The 20,156-nt window shown below is 48.0% G+C and overlaps 7 protein-coding genes across 7 annotated transcripts; 5 read left to right on the plus strand and 2 right to left on the minus strand.

Annotated features, from left to right (window-relative positions):
- Positions 1–81: 81 nt before the first annotated feature.
- On the minus strand, positions 82–1,241 carry N7533_010984 (mitochondrial DNA replication protein; the record flags this gene model as incomplete). The annotated part of the gene is made up of 5 exons (XM_057107634.1): positions 82–291; positions 349–819; positions 876–971; positions 1,033–1,073; positions 1,115–1,241. 5 exons carry the CDS (start codon positions 1,239–1,241, stop codon positions 82–84), a joined length of 945 nt encoding a protein of 314 aa, XP_056955012.1.
- Positions 1,242–1,697: 456 nt separating this feature from the next.
- On the plus strand, positions 1,698–2,681 carry N7533_010985 (amidohydrolase 2; the record flags this gene model as incomplete). The annotated part of the gene is made up of 2 exons (XM_057107635.1): positions 1,698–2,163; positions 2,233–2,681. Coding segments are annotated over 2 exons (915 nt in total), but the record flags the coding sequence as incomplete, so codon positions are not given.
- A 245-nt stretch (positions 2,682–2,926) lies between these two features.
- N7533_010986 (uncharacterized protein) lies at positions 2,927–3,677 on the plus strand (the record flags this gene model as incomplete). Its single annotated transcript, XM_057107636.1, is given in 4 exon segments — positions 2,927–3,017; positions 3,032–3,100; positions 3,112–3,210; positions 3,268–3,677. The coding sequence occupies 4 exon segments, from the start codon at positions 2,927–2,929 to the stop codon at positions 3,675–3,677; spliced, it is 669 nt and encodes a 222-aa protein (XP_056955014.1).
- A 707-nt stretch (positions 3,678–4,384) lies between these two features.
- Positions 4,385–7,212, plus strand: N7533_010987 (uncharacterized protein; the record flags this gene model as incomplete). Its single annotated transcript, XM_057107637.1, has 7 exons — positions 4,385–4,574; positions 4,628–4,850; positions 4,900–5,043; positions 5,233–5,342; positions 5,393–5,736; positions 5,786–6,437; positions 6,534–7,212. Exons 1-7 carry the CDS (start codon positions 4,399–4,401, stop codon positions 7,210–7,212), a joined length of 2,328 nt encoding a protein of 775 aa, XP_056955015.1. The 5' UTR covers positions 4,385–4,398.
- A 1,780-nt stretch (positions 7,213–8,992) lies between these two features.
- N7533_010988 (FAD-binding oxidoreductase) lies at positions 8,993–10,733 on the plus strand (the record flags this gene model as incomplete). The annotated part of the gene is made up of 5 exons (XM_057107638.1): positions 8,993–9,088; positions 9,164–9,631; positions 9,688–10,121; positions 10,181–10,389; positions 10,453–10,733. The coding sequence occupies 5 exons, from the start codon at positions 8,993–8,995 to the stop codon at positions 10,731–10,733; spliced, it is 1,488 nt and encodes a 495-aa protein (XP_056955016.1).
- A 2,630-nt stretch (positions 10,734–13,363) lies between these two features.
- N7533_010989 (uncharacterized protein) lies at positions 13,364–15,190 on the minus strand (the record flags this gene model as incomplete). The annotated part of the gene is made up of 1 exon (XM_057107639.1): positions 13,364–15,190. The coding sequence occupies one exon, from the start codon at positions 15,188–15,190 to the stop codon at positions 13,364–13,366; it is 1,827 nt and encodes a 608-aa protein (XP_056955017.1).
- A 346-nt stretch (positions 15,191–15,536) lies between these two features.
- On the plus strand, positions 15,537–18,563 carry N7533_010990 (CHAT domain-containing protein; the record flags this gene model as incomplete). Its single annotated transcript, XM_057107640.1, has 1 exon — positions 15,537–18,563. The coding sequence occupies one exon, from the start codon at positions 15,537–15,539 to the stop codon at positions 18,561–18,563; it is 3,027 nt and encodes a 1,008-aa protein (XP_056955018.1).
- Positions 18,564–20,156: the final 1,593 nt, after the last annotated feature.

The raw sequence follows: 20,156 nt of genomic DNA on the forward strand, positions 1-20,156 counted from the left end.
ACCCGAAATTCAACATCTTCGCTAATAAAATGTATTGATTAAAAAACTTTGAATGGAAATTTATTCTTTCTCCATATGAAATCATGTGCGGTTTACCATGTCCTTTACGGTGTCGCCGAATCCTACCATGCAGATCGTAGCCCACGCCGCAACTCCAATGCGGGGTACTACCCCACGAAACAAGCCCTTGAAGCCAGAGGTTGCAAGAACGTGTTTGAAAGTGGATACAATTGTCGGAGATGCCGGGCGTGTGGGGTCGCTTTTCATTGATTGCATTTCCACTCGAAGGACCTATGTGTTTAGTTAGCTATCACGATGCCATATCCATCACTGTATATATGAGCTCACTTCGAATGGCTGGTTCCAACAACTAAGTGCACCGCCAATGGTTGATGCCAAGATCTTCTCGCCAAATCTGAGCTTTTCGTTCTTGTCCTTCCCATTTACAGACCGTATGGTTTCTTCGGCAAAACGGGAGATGCCAATCCTGGACGACCAACCAGTGACTTGCCGCAAGGCGACGGCATTGACACCCTTGTTCACACCTCGAATTCCCTTTTCGCGCAGAATATGCAAGAAGGTATCCATTGTTCCAGGAACCTTGGCGCCTTCAGCAGCAATTTTGGTTCGGGTTACTTCGACCGTCTTCATGCATGTTGTCATTCCCATAGTGAGATAAGACTGCGCGATGCCTCCACTAATACCACCCAAGACACCACATAGTGTTGGAGAGGAATTCAACTTTGTGCGAGCTTGATGCTCGACCTCTGTTGATACTAGCACCAGAATAGCACCTTTAGTGGAAGCTTCCAGCCACGCCTGAAATGCTCGCGATTAGGGTTGCCTGATGTGCACAATAAGGAAGAGACACATACCCAGGGAATAAGCCCTTGGTAGAAAGCCGGCACATATCCGCGAGCCCAAGTCTTTTGAACTGCTTGTCTTAAAGTGTCTTTTCGATTCGCTGCTAGCTAGAGTAGTTCAAATCGTCAGATGAATTGCCTGGGCCCACTATTATACAAAGACACACACATGAGTCTTGAGAACTTCCATCGGTTGTCCAAGAGTAGTGACTGCTTTAATTAGAAAAAGATCAGGCTGCCAATAAAATCACATATGGTAAACTTGCCTTGGAAGATGTTCATAACCGCCCCGACCGCCAAGTTCTTGTACGGGATTGGCCGCTTCTGCTCAACAGCATCTTGTAAGCCTAGGGCACCATTAACTGCCAACTGTGCCATTTTCAGAATGTGAAGCTCCGTTTGGATTTGTGTCGCTAGCAAGATATAAATGACCTAGCTGACTTAGGTACTAATTCAAGAGGGCAGTGGGGCTCTTCATCGGATACATCCGAAATTTTGGGATGTCCGCGATCGGCCAACTGCTTCGGATTTGCCGATGGGCCAACGTTTACACATTCAAATGCTCACTGATTATCTCGCGGACCCATTATCTGACCTTGGAAGTTATCCGATATCCCCGAAATGGCTCGGTTTCAGAAGATTAGTCTTCCGAGCTTTGTTATATCACAACCAAGTCGGTTAGCTACTACTCATGCTCCAAGATTTGAAAGTACATTCCTACACATTGGCGATAAAATGGCAACTCGAACAAGCACTGGCAGCTTCCATGAAAACGACTCAAATAACCAGTCAGTTTATACAATCTCACACTGTGTCACATCTAGTTGTTCTAGGTCATCAATTCCTCCCAGAGCAATCGACACCCATGTACATGTCTTTGACCCAAAGTTGGGGCCGTATGCACCCGGAAGGGCATACACACCCGAGGATGCACCGCTGGAGGAATTAATAGCGTTCAACCAGAATTTATCGAAAATTTTTGAAAATAGCACCTTGGTGCTAGTCCAGCCTTCTCCGTACGAGAATGACTGTTCAGTCATGATGCAATGCTTGCAGCGACTAGAAGATCAAAATATCGACGCTTTTGGTATCGTTGTGCTCGATCTTGATAATGTTACCGACGCAGAACTGGCAACCATGCATACGATTGGTGTGCGAGGTATTCGTTTGAACCTACAGGCAGATGGCAAAGAAGTCAATATTGACAAATTGGTATTCGCTTTGCAAAAAACTGCGGACCGCATTTGTCACTTGCCTGGCTGGATCATCCAACTGTTCGTCCCAGGGTGGTCATGGGACCGTGAGTTTCAATCATTCTTTTTTATATAAAAAGACCCAGCGAAAGAAAAAGTATACTGACTCGAAACAGATCTCTATCAGACTATTCTTGATCTCCCCGTTCCGGTGATTGCAGACCACCTTGGGGGCATGCTTGGCCCATCCAAGTTGCCTTCTTCTTTGCAGTCATCTTCGACATTACAACCCGGTTTCAAATCATTACTATTGCTAGCAAAGCAGTCCTGTGTATATGTGAAGATCTCAGGGCTATATCGCATGTCAAATGAGATTTCGTCGAACTTTAGCGATCTGGAGCTCATCGTTCGGACCTTCTCCCAGGAAATTCCCGATCAGGTCATTTGGGGAAGTGACTGGCCACACACCGGAGAAGGAAAGAATAGGTCAAAGGAGAAGTTGGAACAAAAAGAGGCATTTAGAGTCATTGATAATCATGTTATTATGAAACAATTACAGCGTTGGATGGGCAGTGATGTCTATAGAAAAATGTTAGTGGACAATCCGAGTTGCCTCTATACCTAGGTGCTCTAGAGGGACTGGGCTTTGGTCTGGAAAGTGTTTCTACCGTTGAAAGGATTCGGGGCGAATGGTCAGGTTTGATAGGGATGTGTGGTGAGGGAAAACGGGCGGAGAGCAGGGCGCAGCTTCGATACCCTCCCGCCGCATGCCGCCTACGGTGGCTAGAGTATTACGACGGCGAATTGGGGCACTAAACCCCGAAAGGAAAAAAATCTAGTAATTCACAAGTTCACCGTTTGAAACTAAAAATGTCCACAACTCCAACTCTCCGCATTCCCAAGCAAAGCCATTCCGATCACACGAAGTTAAAGGAAGCAGTCCGTCGCCGCCCAAATACCGGTAGTCGGACAAAGCGTGCAGGCTAAACTCGGCCGAATTTTCGAATGGCTGGACTTTGATTATTGAGACACGTCAACCGCAAAGTGAGTGAAAGGTTTCCTCAAGGAGGTCAAAGGCGCTGAGAGGTGTCGGTACATCACTTTTACTTGCACTTGCTCCACGGAAACTCCACAGAGGCTGTGGATTATCATCGGTAAGACCTCAAATCCAGACGATCTTGAAAGAAGCCGATAAAGGGATATACCAACAGGATGGGCATCGGAATTGCAGCGAAACAACTTCCAAAGAGCAGACACAATTGCCAGCAACGAAAATAAATTTCTCTACCAAGAAAGCGATGAAATCCACACTATTTATCGAGCCGACTGTTGCATTGGAAAAAGGATCATAGTCCCATGGGATCCCTACTCTGAAAGAATACACGAAATCTGGATAGTTTATTTTCCTATCCAATCTCTGGGGGCTGAAAAAAAGAGGGAGTGTCAATTGCCAATTTTGAAGAATTTTTTTGACAGAAATGAAGAGACTTCCAACCCTACATCCGGAATTCTCAGTCAACATATAGCATGGCTACCTGAAGAGGTTATCTACCAGGGAGTAAAATGTCAACGCCTCACGTGGTTTGTGGAGTGGAAATCGAAGAAGACCGAAGAGTTCTAAGAGACCACTGCACAATGAGGATGAAAGGGGACTGGTAAAGCCAGGAAGCCAAAACTGATGGTGAACAATTTCATTGATGAATTGAAGAGCCTTAGGATGGTTGGGTACAAGACGTGGCATGCTAACTTTGAGGAAATTAAAGACTGGGAGCTCAATGTTTAGTGCTTTCAAGTGAGACTCGTCCATATGGCATCAATTAATTATTTGCATTTCACACTCGCTGATGGGGTGATGGTGTGACTGGTACGTCCATAGATGACAGAGGGAAATTAAGGTTGCCCAGTCCCACCTTGTCTGTTGCGCACTAATCCTAATCTTGTCAATAACAAAGCATTCTCTGCCTGGGCAGGATATATTCCCTTTTCCAGCCTTTTCTGATACATACGACCATAGGGTGTGGAGAACAGGGCTTCCCGTCCGCTCAGCCGTACTTAAGCCACATACTAAACGCAGTCAATAGCCAAAGAGCCCTGGATCTTAAATTAGCGTCATTTTCTGTGTTAGGGTGAGTGCGGGTGATAGGGGTGAGAATTCTGGAGACTGGGGTGAGAGAGGTGAGAACGGGGTGAGAGCGGGTGAGAACAGGGTGAGAGGGGTGAGAATACCCACTGTGGTGCGTTGCGTTCTCCCAATCTGCTGCAATGGTAGAAAAGAAACGCCTGAGGGCGCAAGTTCAGTCTGCCATTCCTGAATTCATTTTTCCTCAGCTACTCGACCGAAGATGCACCCAGAAGAGATACAAAAGAAGCTGGACGAGAGGAAGGCACGTGCCGCGTCACGTGGTTTCACCCACGAGTATCAGAACGCGCGGGAACAAGTGGTCAATACTATCTGCCATAAGCAACTCGCTCCAGCTACGCTCCGCAACTATGAGAACACAGTGTTAAACTGGGCACTGTAGGTAATCAATATATCATCTTAGATCGTTGAGGCTTATCAATATGCGACAGATGGAGACTTTCTCGTAATGAAGCGACAAACGCCAACTTCTCCAAAGAGGAGCCCGATCCCACCCCGCAGCTGTTGAAATCCTTTGCAGAAGACTACATTGCCACAAGGAAAAAATTGCCCTCACAGAAATCTGCATGTCTGAACTTCATCAATTTCACGTCGAGGTGGGAGCGAGAAACTTCTCGCTCTCTACCGGGCCCAGTTAAGGAAGATGTTCTCAACGTAAGGCAGGTATAAAAGATCGCACAAGGTATTCGCTGACCATTTTTAGTACATCAGGCAGGACCTGACTGTCAAGTATAAGCTTACAACAAAGCCGCGGGAACGATACATGGTTACAGCTAAGGATATAGACTACCTTCTTCGTGGCCTATTCGGGGACGATTGGCATGACTATAGACACGAGCGGGCTCGGGTTCAAACAGGCAGCGCCCTCGCAATTTTCGCTGGCTCAGGCTCGAGAGCGGGCGCTGTCGTGGAGTCAAGTGACTATCGTGATACCAACGAGTGTCTTTATTACAGGGTTTGTTTGGATCTTACCCCCCCCCTTCCTTTCCTGTTTCTTTCCCAACTTAGAACTGCCAAACTGATGGAGAATTGATAGCACCTCACTTTTAACATGAAATGGAGCTCGAAAGATGGTGAGCTCAAACGTTGGGTGACGATTGATCCTCAGTTCCTGAAAGGAAAGCGTTATAAAGACGACGGATCTTTGTAAGATTCCTAACTCTTCCAATTCTCGATGACTAACCTAATATTTGAAGACCCAAGAATTGGTTCAGGGAAAACCCGATCCTCGGATTCAACTTTGTGTTCTGGGTCATAGTGCATGGCGTCGCCGATGGTGCCTTCAAGGGACTCAGGACGGCAGAAGAAGTTCTGGCAGTAAGACCCCCGAAAGGAAGGGAATCGTATACACTTGAATGGGATGAGGGGAAAAGAGGACTCCCTTTTTTTAGGATGGTAACCCCGGATGGTCCCCTTCCCACAAGGGCATTGACATTCTCCTCTCTGCGGCATAATTTTACGAGCCTGGCTCAGCGAGAGTGCTTCAAAGACCAGCTGCGTGTGCATGGAATTCGTGCGAATGTTGCGAATTGCATCGATCGTAAGTGCTTTCTACTTGAATTCTACCACCCCTTACTGATGCCATTCAGCCAAGGCTTCGGAAGCCACTCGTGGCCAGGCCCTCGACCATCAGAATCATGATACCTACATCAAATACCAATCTGTGCTAAAGTCATTGGATATTCAGGCCCTTGTCTATGACTTGGAGCCAGATTATGAATGCCGAAACATGGAGCAAAGTATGGCTCACCATCGAGACCCCAATGCCCCAATGAAACTGGACGCAGCTTCTATCGACGTATTCGAGAATACAGACGAAATCAAAATGATAAATGAGAAAATCCATCTCTTGACGTCTCAGATGTCGGGTCAGCCTCTAATGCATCCTGATCTTGATGCTGAGCGCACAAGTCTCTACAGCAAGAAATCAAAGCTGCGCCTAGCTTGGAAAAAGAATTTTATACAAGAATGGTGGCACTCTGCCTACGACGAATACATATCTGGAAATGAATTCACCGAGCGTGATAAAACATCCCTATTTCAGATATTCAAGAAATACCTCCCAGAGCGCGCAAGGCTTCGAGAAGCACTTTTTAAAGAGGCTACATTGGATAGCGTCATCGGGCGACAATGCCTGGATGATATGGTCAAACTCTGTATATCCACGGAGCGCGTGGTATACTATCCAGGACTCTATCCAGTGGAGAATTGCTGTCCATTCTGCTCCATGCCTATTCTAGAGTAAGTCTTTGCCATCAGTTTCTACGCTGTCGTACTAACTAATAATCGTAGTATTGCAATGCAAAGGCGAGCGAAACACATCCTACAGTGTCAAAGACAATCTTTGGGTGGCTCACCGTACCAACAGCGCTATGGCAATGGGAAGCGTGCACATCGGCGGGTACAGCGTAATTTTGTTCAATTCTGCTATCTTTGTGCAAATATCTGCTGCGGTGAAGGAGAGTGGAAGACCCATTGTCAAACACATCTGAATGAACTACATCCTCGATGTGGTATTTTAACGCTCCGTTATACCCTTGTTGCACCTGGCTTCTGTCCATTCTGCTTGGGCGATGAAGGGAAAGAACCGGATGAGAGGTTTCAACAATGGCTGGTCAAGTCAACACTTCTCAATCACATCGACAGCCATTTTGAGGCTTTGAAAGCTTCAACTACATTCATCTGTCCACATCCATGCTGCCAGGAAAGGGATTATCATGACACCTCGGGCCTTCGTCGCCATTTCTTCGACGCCCACTCCATTGAAGAGCCTCGTTCCAATTGTATCAAACGAAAAAGGAAGTGGCAGGAGGAACCGGAACTCGATCTTGAAATCAAGGATTCCCAGACTAGTTACGTTCCTGCAGATAGCCAAACATCTTCCATACCAGAGGAGAGTGATGGCCTACAGAGCTTTGAAGACACAAGCATGTTTGACATGGAAGAACTCATGGAGGAGTTTACGCATTACAATAATCATCAGGTACATCGTGAAGAGAAAGAAGCCTGCGCATGAAAACACGAACTGATTACAGAATCCGTATCTAAACTGTACGAAGAGCCTTTCCATCTGGAGTTGAGACTAAATCAAATGTCGCTCTTTCTGCCTTACCAGTTGACAGCCGCAGTATACGAGCAGACTAGTGCTATCTCGATGCCGAGAAGTGCATAATTTGCTCTGTTTGAATATCAAGCAAATTTGGGATCACGGCCACTGAAGCGATGGCTGCCACGGAAAGCAGCGAAGACAGGAACATGCAGAGGTGCATGCTTGCGAAGTAGTTGAATAGTAACGGACTGACTGCGGCAAGGCGAAAAGGAAATTCGGCAGCTCGAAGGTCGCTTTACCGCGCTGTTCTGTCTAGGTGATGGATCTTCAGTGGGCGAATGTAAAGCCGGGGGAAGGGCGGCCAGTGGAAGGAGAAATCCAGTGAGCCTAGTGTAGTCAAAACCCGTTCGCATGGACGGGTCTTGTATACCTTAAGGTTATTGCCGAGACCACCGGAGATAGGGACATTCTCTGAATCATCCCGGCTTCTGGCAGGATTTCGCCCCTCTCGGCATTGCTTGGCATTTGAGTCAAACAAATGGATGACACTCGGCTTGTCATTGGCGGGTCCAGTCGATGTGAGTATCAATTTGGCTCATCCCTATATTCGCACTATGGAAAGCTGTTAGCTCGGAAGGAGGAACATAGAAGCATGCATTGACTGCGTAACTAAGAGAAGACACGAAAAGAGAGAGGTGAAGCAGGCGTGAGGGAATGGCGGGCAGAGCGCGGCGAGGAAGCGAAGCTAGCCGGATGGGGAAACCGCATGGATCCGCCAGTCGAGAATGCACAAGGGGGTTGCAACCGGTGATCTTTCGGACTCACCCTAAAGTCCCTTTTGCAGCTGCCAGTGGGCATACGAAGACTCAGTATGAAAGGGATCGATCCACCCTCAATCGCTTGGCTGCAATTTGATGACAATTGTTTCCTGATTGGCCCGTAAATGTGGGGAGCGCGATTTGATGACAAATTTTGTATGATTGGTCGATAGTGTGGCGAATCCATAATAGCCTGCGCCTCAGGCTGTTGGTACTACTAAGTAACTATTAGCCAGCAGTAGTAAATGCATTGACTGGATACCCAGCAAATGCCTACTGAAAATCTGATCGTTAAAATTACAGCATCGATGGAACCACAGACAGATGACTCGAGCTACCTTGGTATTGGTACGCAAGGTCAAGAGAGCGACGATCCCAGACTCGCTCATGAAGGATGCGTCTTTTCTCTTCGACGGCGTGGTAGCTTGCCACCTAGTCTCACCATTTCCCTTTACGGGGCCTCCACGTCTTGCCCTAGATGGAATTGAAAGAGCCCGAAGTTTAGCCGAATTACCTGTATTCGAGCCCATGGTAGCATTTCTCGATCTGAACTGTCTCAAGGCAACCATATGTGCAAATGAGACCCTGAGTTTACGCCGCCACTGAGGCTTGGGCATATGACGCGTAAATATTAAGGCCCCCTCGGGCCCAGCCGCTTTACACCAGGAAGCTTTGTCTCCATGAAGTATGGGATTGAGATCATCCTCGGCACTGCTTGGCAAATGGAGAGTGTTGCATCTGCAGTAGGACCGGTATTCCAAACCTGGAAGATGTGGTAATCCTTTCTTGCAAGGCTCGATCGGCGAGGGGATATCCAGTTTGGAGCTGGTCCTGCCGAAATGCATTATAAATGCGAGCTATTTCCTGCATCAGACAAAATAGTTTTCATCCTGGTATTCACTCATATATCTTAGTGACACCTTCATATAATGATCCGACTTTTAGCTCCCCTGGCGTGTCTGGTTGCTACGGGATATGCCACCGCACCTGTACTCGAAAGAGCCAACGGCCCGTCGACACAGGCCGTGACTAACAACTGCAAACAAGCTGCACGTCCCGCCTAATGCCATTGTTTTCGCCCATTACTGACATGCTTCCAGTGCTCTCAGCTTTCCTCAGCTTTCGGATCCGCTTTCCACTGGCCGCAAAATGACAACTTCACGATCTGGGACGCGAAGCAGCAAGAAGTTCACCCGGTTTGTCGGGTTGAACCGTCGTCGGCCAACGATGTTGCCGAAATACTCGATACTCTCGTGTCTCACTGGTGCTACTTTTCAGTGAAAGGAGGGGGTCACTCCAGAAACCCGGGAGATTCCAACTCAGTCGGTGGAGTGACTATCGATCTCAATCGTCTGAGCGGTGTCGAGATCCTTCAAGGGGATACCAGGGCGCGTGTAGGTGGTGGCGCGACTACAATCCAAGTTTACGAGGCTCTGGAATCTCGGAATTTATCTTTCGTTGGCGGTAGAGTTGGCAGTGTCGGCATGGGTGGTTTCACCCTTGGTGGAGGAACGTCGCCTTTCTCTAACAAGTACGGATGGTCATTAGACAACGTTTACGAGTATGAGGTGCGTAGTACTTTCAATCGGCCATTCATTATTTAACCACTGACATGCCAGCCTAGGTTGTCCTCTCTAATGGAACGATCACGACCGCTTCAGAGAAGCGCAATCCTGACCTCTATTTTGCCCTCCGTGGCGGCGGAAATAACTTCGGAATTGTCACAGCCTTCACTGTTCGAACTTTCTCCCAAGGCCCTGTCTTTACCAGCATGACAACATATAGTGCGAATCAGTCAAACCAAGTTCTCGACAAAGTCTACGACTTATACACAGACAAAAGCCTCAGCAGTGATATGGAAATGGGATACGATCTTTACTATTCATACAGCTCTGAAAGTGACCAGTTCACACTGAGTGGCACCCAGCGATACGGGAAACCGGTCTGGAATCCGCCCGTATTTGCAGCTATTAATCGCATCCCCACGCTGAGTAGAAACACGAACATTGGTCGCATGAGCGAAGCTGTTGACGGGACCGATTCGATGGGAACTACACGGTATGCTCTGTCAGAAAGAGTTCCAACCTGAGATGCAGTGTACTCAATTTTATTTGCAGACACCTTTTTGCTACGCTAAGTGTGGCTCCATCGCGCTCATTATTGTCGAAGGGCCTCAAGATCTTTCAAGAGGAGGTGGAAGCCATTAAGCATGTCCCTGGCTTGGTTCCCAGCTTCATTTCCTACCCGCTGCAGAGGAACGCTATCAAGGCTATGAAACAGCGAGGTGGAAATGCATTGGGGATCGACCGAGACGAACCTCTTTTTTGTACGTCATACTCTATATCCTAAGGTTGAGTTTCCCCTGCATTTGTACTGATCCATCTGAAAGTGATTCTTATCTCGACGGCATGGACAAAAAGTACCAACGACGCCGACGTTAATCGGATGACGGCCAACACCATTGAGAGACTCAATACCACTGCTAATAATTTGGGGGTTGCAAGCCGATATAAGTATATCAACTACGCATCGGCGGCGCAGGCCGGCACGGTATTTCTTGGGTATGGTGATGAGAATTTGCAGAGGCTGCGAGGAATCCAGAAGGCGGTTGATCCCCGGGGAATATTCACATCCAAAGGCTTGTGGCGTGGATTTGTCAAATTGCTCTGATCCGATTATCCATATCAATGTCTTGTTCACATATCTGTTGATGTCAGTACATGAGTCGGCTCCCAGAGCCAGGCTTGGCGACTCTTGGTTATAAATTTCAGCTGCGCCATGGCTTTGTAATAAGCCATCGCGAATGATCAATGTGCAACTTATTCCTATCGCATTTAAATCCACAGTAAATTCAACGAACGGAGCTTTTCTACTAGTATACAAAATCAGGGCCAGACTCCTTGAGGATCATCCCTGTCGGGCGGCTTGTCCTCACTTGACACTGTTCTCGTCGACACCCACACTGTACATAGTTCCAGGACTGTCCGACAACTAGCGAGTCGCGCAACTCTGACGTTGTTTAGAAGCCAATCTTTCATTCCAATAATTTTTATGCATTTTATACTATGAATATACAGCCCCAGCACTCTTAAGGATGATATTCGGAAGGCACGGGATCTGGTGCTCGCAAATGGCCTTGATTTGAACCAGATCCGCATTGACCAGGACCCAGACTTCTTTATTAAACAATGCGTCAAAATGGGGGTGGCACGCCGGTTCGTTTGTGAGATCACCGAATGGGTGAGAAGTTTGAAACTAGTGGTCACGGAGATAACTAGAAGTGTCTTATCGGAGAAATAGCTATACGGTAGATGTGATGAATGAAGATGGTCAGTCTATTCCTATTTATTTCGATTCGTAGGAGAACTGAGTAAACTGAAGGGAGTTTTCCTCAAGTTTCACGGCCCATCGATGTGGACACCGGCATGCCTAAAGTGACCCCTCGCACTTTGCTCTCTTGCTCCCAGTCGTTCAACACATCACTCCAGAAAATTATCAAAGCCCTGTTCAGGATTGTCTTGGTAGTATCCTCAATGCTTCCCAATAAAGGATTTGAGTTCAGAGAAAACTCCCCGATGGGATTCAAATCAGGCTCCAAATTATCTATCGTATCTGTTAAAATTTTCGGTATTAGGCAAATACATCAGTTCTACCCCCGCGTCCGAGCACAGTTGTTCTAAATGTTCAGAATGATGGAAAGAGGCGTTATCCATCATCAGAACAGACCTGGGCTATGGCCATTTCCCACAGTGTTGAAGAAGCTCCTCACTAAAGTCCTCAAAAACCGACGTATCTGTTGAGCCTCGGAATATCCGTGACAGAATAATGCCATCTCCGGAGTATGCTGGCAAGATCTGGTATCGTTGGTCGCGGTGGAATTTGGAGACCCGGATCGGTGTAGTGCCGAGCGGTGACCAACCTGTTTTTCGGAAGCCATCCGTTTATCGCAGCCAGACTCGCCAAGATATACTAGATGGTGCGACCGAAATTCGGATAGGTTGTTGAGATATGAATCCCGCAGATCCTTTTTTGCTGTCTCGTCCTCTGACGAGTCGCCTTCTTTGACCAATTGCTCGAGATTAGCGCTCGCCTTACGCTAGCAGTCGTTGCCTGTGTGCCAAACTCATCCCAAGAAAAACCGCATCTCATCGGCTTCTCCGCTAAGTGGTCAGAAAGAGCTTCCAGCATCGGGGTTATGAGACAGTACTTCATGGTCTGCCTGCTCGAATGGGAAGCGCTCGAGTGTCACCGAACTGTCGCATGTTACTGCGGATCATAGTGAAAGAACGTGGGCTACATCCAGCGGCATCAGAAATCTGAGTTATGGTTAGAGGTTCGCTTGGGGTCATGACGAACTCTCGCGTGGAAGATGGCAGAGTCGGTGCCATCGTGCCTTGGTATCTTAGCCTTAGTAGGATAGTAGGGACAAGGTGGTCGGAGGTGCAACTGTGGGAGGGACGAATTTGGCAGAAAACGTATTCATTATTACAGTAACTTTGGCGTATTAACCTTGCCAGATATCTTACTGTGCCCTGAAACGAACGAAGTGAGAGAAAGGGATTCTCCGCGGGCGGGGATACCCCTGTTCCCTAGAACTTTATTGCCCTGAAACGAGGAACGAGTGAAAGGGGTTCTTTCGGCCACGGGTATACACGTGAGGAACGTGGCTGCAGCAGCGAAAGCTGGCCTACCAAACTGGTACCTTTGCTTGCGTCTGATTTGCTCATTCTAAGGCGATTCCTCGCTTCTCGTTGGTTGCCGACTTTGTTTCCTTATTGGTCTCATTGTCCAACTTCTTAGCTTTGCAATTGGTCTTCAGGAACTTCCCTTTCTAGTTTAGCTTCCTTGCTCTGCTACGTTGTTCTTCGACGATGCTTCCCTCTAATTTGCGATACTCTTTTTTGGCCAATAAAGTGCTTGGGCCGTTTAATCACCCAGCTACTGATTTCATAACTCGTGCCTTACGTGGTTATCTACTCTTTCATGTCACACTAGATCTGCCTTCCAAAGCACTGATTTTTGCGCTGGGGCTACGCCAGCGGACTTGCCAGTGCAATCAGTAGGTCGATCTCCCACTCTATTTTTGAAGGGTCATCTATGGCCCTTGGTTCTCGAGTCACAGGTAGAGCCAATAGATGGTCTTTTTGGATGTATAACATACGCAAGGTAGGCCAGAAGACATTGATAGGTATGGGCTATAAGCTGGTTGCTGGACTGGTAGGATCTTCTCACATTCATAATGATATAAACACACCCACCGCTCAATTACTAGGTTCATCTAATAAAAGGAACACAGGTAACTAGCTAGATGGAGCATCCGAGTTCTTTGCACGAGGCATAACCTTGAACGATTCATGCACAATGTCATAGCGAACTCGAGAAAGCTCCACGGGCTTTTTAGCATTGCGCAGTGGTGCGCTTCCTGTTTCAAGAGCACTCAGATCTATGTCTCGATCCGTTATCAGGAGCACCATATGCTCGGTGATTGGGCACGTCCGAGGCACCCCAACGGGCCACATAAGTTGTATACCTCTGTCTACCCGCAACCAGTTCTCGCCCAATGTTGCGCTCTCACGAGTTCCAAACGACCTTTGTTCAATCAGTGTAATAATACCAGCCACATTGACATAGAAAGCGTGGACAAAAAGTCTCTCAGGGCCGTGGTTCGCTAGACGGAAGTAGATTTCGCCTTCCTCGGGAATGCGCACACCGTCTTCGTCCAAGGGGCGCAGAGAAATCCGAAGATCATGCACAAATCTCTCTCGATCATCATTGCATTGAAGGTTGAGGAGATGCTGCGAGCAGGCTATCTGTTCAGCTGCCTGGACCAAGTCCCTAAAATGGTTGCTTGAGATATTCATGCACCCAACTTGAACGCCTTCGGTGTTATATAGGACAACTTCTTTGTCTCGAAGTTCCATCGTTAACAATGGATCCTGACTTTCCTCGGGCCTCCAACGTCGAAGTATGGTGGATTCCAGGATAGCTGCATCGAGTGTCTTCAATCCTTCTGGAAGTTGAATTGGCCACGTGGGAACTGGGGCAGCTGTTTGGAGATATGCCCATGCTCCTCCTGGAGGCAAGATAGCATCTCCTTGCCATTTGACGCGGAGTGCAGCTTCGGATCCACACATACTGGAAACTGTACCCTCTCCCAAGAGGCTCGTTCCATGATCACCACGCCCAGACGGCCAGATAGCGTACTCATCACCAATGTTCACCCCAGCCAGTCGTCCTGCCTGAAGAATGACGTTGTCGCCTCTCGTGACAAGATGGTAGCCAGTCGATCGCCGTTCCTCCATTGAAAAGTACAATCGATGGTGCGGGCCACAAACGTGAGGACGCTGAGAGGGAAACATCTTGGCCACTTGCTCTCTGACCTTTGCCATTGTGGCTTTCCACGACGAGTACCTGTTTTCCAACTTATTAATCTCACTGACCAAGAACTCAGTCATGATACTGTATTGTATGCCATCATTATTTTGGTATTCATAGGCTGAAGAGTGGACATCAGACGCGTATATCCGAACCGCGTGCGGGTTTTCCTCGGCGTCGACGTCGCCTTGCAAGTATCCCTCTTGCTTTAGTCTCTCGATGTACCCCAATAAACTAAGCCTTTGCCGCGGTATACACTTGTAACGTGGATTGCGAGCATTAATAGGGTCCCTAGCGATATTTGCCGCATGGCAGCAATCGAAGATGGCCGTGACGTTGGTCGTAATATCCGTCGTTTGGCGGAGGAGGTCTATGAGCTCAACTTCGAGTATCCCACGAAAGTCCTCAGTTGGGCTTTCATGGTAGTCCATTGGAACGAGCAGTTGATGATACCTGGGTCGCGGTGAATTCACTTTATCTGGTGCCTCTTCGGGCGCCTTCACAACGGATCCGTGACCTGAGTAGTATAGGACAACAGTGTCCTCTGGATCTAGTGACTGTATGAGGGATAACCAGTACGCTCTGATACCATCCCGAGTCGCTTTTTCACCAAAGCATTTAGTGATGGTGAACCCTCTGTTTTCCAGCATGGTTGACATGAGATTCAAGTCGTTAGAAACGCCTTGGAGACCACCGTAGGGGCTACCGATAAGCAAAGCCTTTTTCCGATGGGATGACAGATTTAAAGACATTGTAAGAATGATGAACGCCGAACTGGGTCGTTGCTATGCGATGAAATATGGGAAAGTTGCATGCGAAAAGGATGACGATGGAGACCTATATATCTCAGCGCATCACGTGCTGTCAGCCGCGTGACAGGCAGGCATCTCATCCTACTGCCAATGATTGGAGGATACGACGCACTAGTTTGCTACCTGATGGCGGGGCTTGTATGAGGGGAGGTGGCCAACCTCCTTTCAGTTGGCGAGATAATCCTTCCATCTTGTGAATAGGAATTTCAAAACTCATCTTGGCCCTAAAACTACTTCACACCAAGACAAGCTGAACCGAGACTGCCAAAACAAACCAAGCACCAAAATGTCATCCATCGCTCTGGAATTGCGTTTGCAGGCTGCTCTCCAACATGCGACAGACCTCTTCGCGCAAGCCCAGCGTACCCCGAAAAAGGAAACGTTCAATCAGGCAATCAACCTCACGATAGAAGCCAAGCAGTGTTCCATACCCAACTCGGAGGCATATCGCTATAGCGTGGAACTCCTGACTAAGATATACCGTCAACGACATCAGGCATATGGCGAAATATCGGATCTTACAGCTGCTATCCGGCATGCCGAGGAGGTTGCTGGATTCAACGATATCTCTTCACGATTAGCAGGCCTGCAGAATCTTTCAATCCTCCAAACCGACCTTTTCACCGAAACCAAACAAATTGATAATGCGCAGGCAGCCTTTGCGACCGCTCGAAAGGCAGTGGAGCTGGCGAGTGGATGTGGATATGATCAAGTCTCCTGTGAAGCGAACCTTGCCGAAGTCCTGCTTAGACTTTGCCAGGAGAGGCTAGAAGTACATGAAGCCATCCAAATTGATTACGCAGTTGAAAAACTAGAAAAAGTCCTTGAAAGTCACCATAGTCATTCAGAAGTTGTGACCTGGCGGCATACGCTTGCCCTTCTGCTTCGCCTTAAGTTTGAGCGGACAGGTAATACTCAGTACTTGGACAGTGGAATCAGTCAGGAGCAGTCAAGTTTAGCTTTCAGTGAAAACCATGATCTAAAGAGGCCAAGGCGGCTAGAAGCCCTCGCGGGTATGCTCACTGACAAATTCTACTGCACCGGGGAGTCCCAGTACTTGGATGATGCAGAGAAAATGCTTCGTGATGCTGTCCGACTGTCGAAAACCAGCCCAGACTCTGAGAAAGCAACATATCTCAACGGATTAGCTTTGACTTTGGTTGCGAAGTTTCAAAGATACGGAAAATTGGATTATGTGCAAGAAAGCATAAAGAGATCGAGGTCTGCCTCTTCCTTGGAACGAAATATTGCTGATAAGGCAAAGTACTTGGGCTGTCTTGCCAACAGTCTGTGTCTTCTCTATGACCAAACCAAAGAAGAGGGCACTCTGAGTGAAGCTCTGGGAATCGGAGAGACCGCAAGAGAGACTACAATCGTAACTGCAAGTCACCCTTACAGGCTCACATGCGCAAATATTCTAGCCAAAATTCACACCCGACAGTTCGAACTTCATCGTGATACACATAGCTTTGACCAAGCTATATGTCTCTTCTCAGAAGCGAGCAACTCATGGTCACAGGATGCTCCTTCTCGGGCGGTAGCGTTCATTAATTTAGGAAATCTTTACTATTGCCAATCTGACCACAGAGACCTGGACAAGGCTTTGGGATACTTTTTGCAGGCATGCAGGAGTACGGCAATATATACAATTCTCCGAGTAAAGGCCTCCCAAATGGCCATCGGTATTTTGGAGAGCAAAGGTCTTTACGCAGAGGCAATCCAAATAGGAGACGGCGTTCTCCATTTGGTCCAAGAATTGTGTGACCGATCCATGAATCTCAGCGACCAACAGTATGCCGTTCAACAAGTTGCCGGGTTAGCAGCTGAAGTATGTTCATTGCACCTTCAAACAGGTCGTGCCTCGGAAGGTCTCCAGAAGCTAGAATTCGGCCGTGGACTGATTCTCCGGTACATGTTCGATAAACACGATAGCGTGCAAACCCTCGAGCAAGATCATCCCAACCTGGCCAAGGAGTATAAGGCGCTCCTCTTCCGGCTCTCCACAGCCGACAATGAATCCTTGAGCATGTCCTCTCAACTGTCCTTTTCTGGGCATCGCGTGGAGGCTGGTGAGAAGCTCAAGAGACTTCTTTACCGAATTCGTCAAATGAGAGGCTACGAATCGTTCTTGCTTGAGCCCTCCATAGACGAACTGAGGAGTTGTGCATCAGGCGGGACTGTCGTCGTTGTTAATGCAACCCTTGTCCGGGCCGATGCGATTATCATTCGCAGTGAAGGTATTAGGTCAATTCAGCTTCCTGTGATGGAGAAAAGTCTCGCCAAGTGGTCATCGGAACAGGGTTCTGGAGCATCTAAAGGCCCCACAAGAGGCTCCCCTCTTGGCTTACGCGATGCAGGTAGTGGAACCAGAGCTGGCAACAATAAACTGTTTCTGAAGTGGCTGTGGGACAGCTGCGTCAAGCTTGTCTTGAAGGAAGTGCGAAAGGGTTCTGGTCTCTCAGCCGATGGGAACGTGCCGCATATTTGGTGGCTTGGAACAGGGATGGCCGCAAGGTTTCCATTTCATGCGGCTGGCGACTACAAACACAATTTACAAGAGAACTGCCTGCAGCAATCGATGTCATCCTATACACCTTCAATCAGGGCTCTTGCTTATGCATGTTCATTATTGCAAGAGCCGCCGCATTTGGTAGAGCCTAAGGACAAGTCTATCCTGGTCGTCACAATGCCAACTACCCCAGGGCAAGTGGATCTAGAAGGAGTGCGAGATGAATGCTTTGCCATCTCAAGTGCTTGCAAGGGAATCTTTAAGTCTACCCTTCTAGAACATCCGACGGCGGCACACGTTCTTGGAAATCTCGCCAAGTCTGAGATCGTTCACTTTGCTTGTCACGGTCTGTCAAACCCAGACGACCCCTCCAAAAGCCATCTCCTGCTCCAAAGTAACAGCGAATCTGGCGACGCAATACCTGATAAACTCACCATTGCAGATATATGTGATACAGTTTCTCATGGGGTCCCAGCCCGCATCGCGTACCTATCCGCCTGTTCGACCGCAGAAATTACACCCACACGGTACGCTGATGAGAGCTTCCATATCGCGAGCGCTTTTCAAGTTGCGGGCTTTCCGAGTGTGATTGGCGCCCTGTGGCCTACTAGAGATGATGTCTGCGTGAAAGTCACTAAGTACTTCTACGAATCGTTCGTTACAAACTACCAGACAGATGGAAAAGAGTTGTCAGTAGCGTCTTCCTATCGAGACGCTGTCCTTCGTGTACGCTCGGAACTATTTGCAGGTGGAGGAGAGGGTGACCCTATGACTTGGGCTGCCCACGTACATCTAGGTCTATGAGACGCGCGGTGGCCAGCCTCAAGAATAACGTTGTGCGGTGTCGAAGGTTATTTTGCGAGACACTTGTCCGTATGTTGACAGAAATAGGTTACCTTCTACACTCACTAAAAGGAAACCGGGACTGGTGGGCGCGATATATAAAATTTGGCATATTATACCAATTGCACTTGAAAACGGGCCAGCTATACGAAAGCCAAGCGCGTGAGTGCGAAGAGTCTGGCATCCACCAGAGCATGATTAGCAAACTTGCTAAAATGACCATAAATAAGTTTTAGAAGCCGTATGCTCGCGAACAAAACTGCTAGGAGTAGGAGGGCAGGAAGGGGTGTGTTCCTAGGTACTAGCTTAGGAGACTAGATAGTTGTCAAGAGCAGAGGACGTCAAATTGATGCATGCTTTAGCCTTCCTTAGTCCACCAAGTCATCTCAATCTATCTCAATAACATCACATATATCATATCCCTTCCTTTGCCCTGAAACGAACGAAGTGAGAGTGCCCTGAAACGAACGAAGTGAGAGTAAGGGATTCTCCGCCCGCGGGGATACCCCTGTTTCTGGAAAGTTTATTTTTTTCGCTGTTGTTAGCCAAATTACGGCCTCTCATTCGCTACTTCGATCCACTGCCTTTCTCTGATTTGCTACCTTTTCATTCCACGCTCTCTTCTGATTGCTGTTCGTGCAATGTCCAGTTCAGTTTAGTGTTGGCGGGTTTTAACCTTAATCATTGGCTCTTTCTACTATAACCCTAACAGCTGACTCTCTAACCCTGGTATCCGTGCCTTGTGCTTCCTATTCATTCGTTATATCCTCATGCTCATTATGTGCATGGTTTTGCTACGCACTTCTTCAAGAGCTTCATCTGGTTGGTTAGATGACTCTGACGTGTCTAGATACACCGCTTCTTTTTACATATACTCTTGTGTTTTGGGGTTCACTGTTTTTACCCATCAAAGTCTTCCAGGCTGTTTGAAACCTTCTATTGTCCACTTTGTATTCTTGAAGTACTTGCCTGCTATGCATATGGATATGACGGAGACATAAACACATTCTTATTTGATATCGATATGTCCTTTTCTGCGATTCAACCCAGGCATGCCCTTCGACTACTTCCGGAATTCTTTCTCCTCACCATCTCAACCTTCCCCATCAGGTTACCGGCCTGCTGCTGTACAGCCCAACTCCCCACCTCTTACATTCCTTCCACCCACCCCGTCGGCCTCACGTCCATGTCCTTTCCCTCCTCCGTCGTGCGATTCACCAATTCGTCGCAATCATGATACTGGCTTTTCCCCGGCTCCGGCGCTATCATGGAGATGGATAGATTGCGTGCTCTAGAAGCGAAGACACTTGCGGCCTGGGCCTGAACTGTCCGGTAAAGCCTCTTTGCCTAAAAGCTTTTCATAGTTTTACTGCCACACTCTATATACCAATTTCCACTAATTCCACGTCGTTTCAGGGCTTACAGCGTGCCACAGCGCGCGTCTTCCAGTGCCACAGCGCGCGTCTTCCAGTCCAGTTTCCAGTGCGTGAGGCGTAGCAAAAAGAAGTGGCTTAACTATATATGAACTGCTCTGCCACGCACGCCTCCCATTCG

Source organism: Penicillium manginii (assembly GCF_028828005.1).
Source record: "Penicillium manginii strain IBT 31320 chromosome Unknown utg000008l:1.0-3226943.0:1.0-3228205.0, whole genome shotgun sequence".
Taxonomy (NCBI): Eukaryota; Fungi; Ascomycota; class Eurotiomycetes; order Eurotiales; family Aspergillaceae; genus Penicillium; species Penicillium manginii.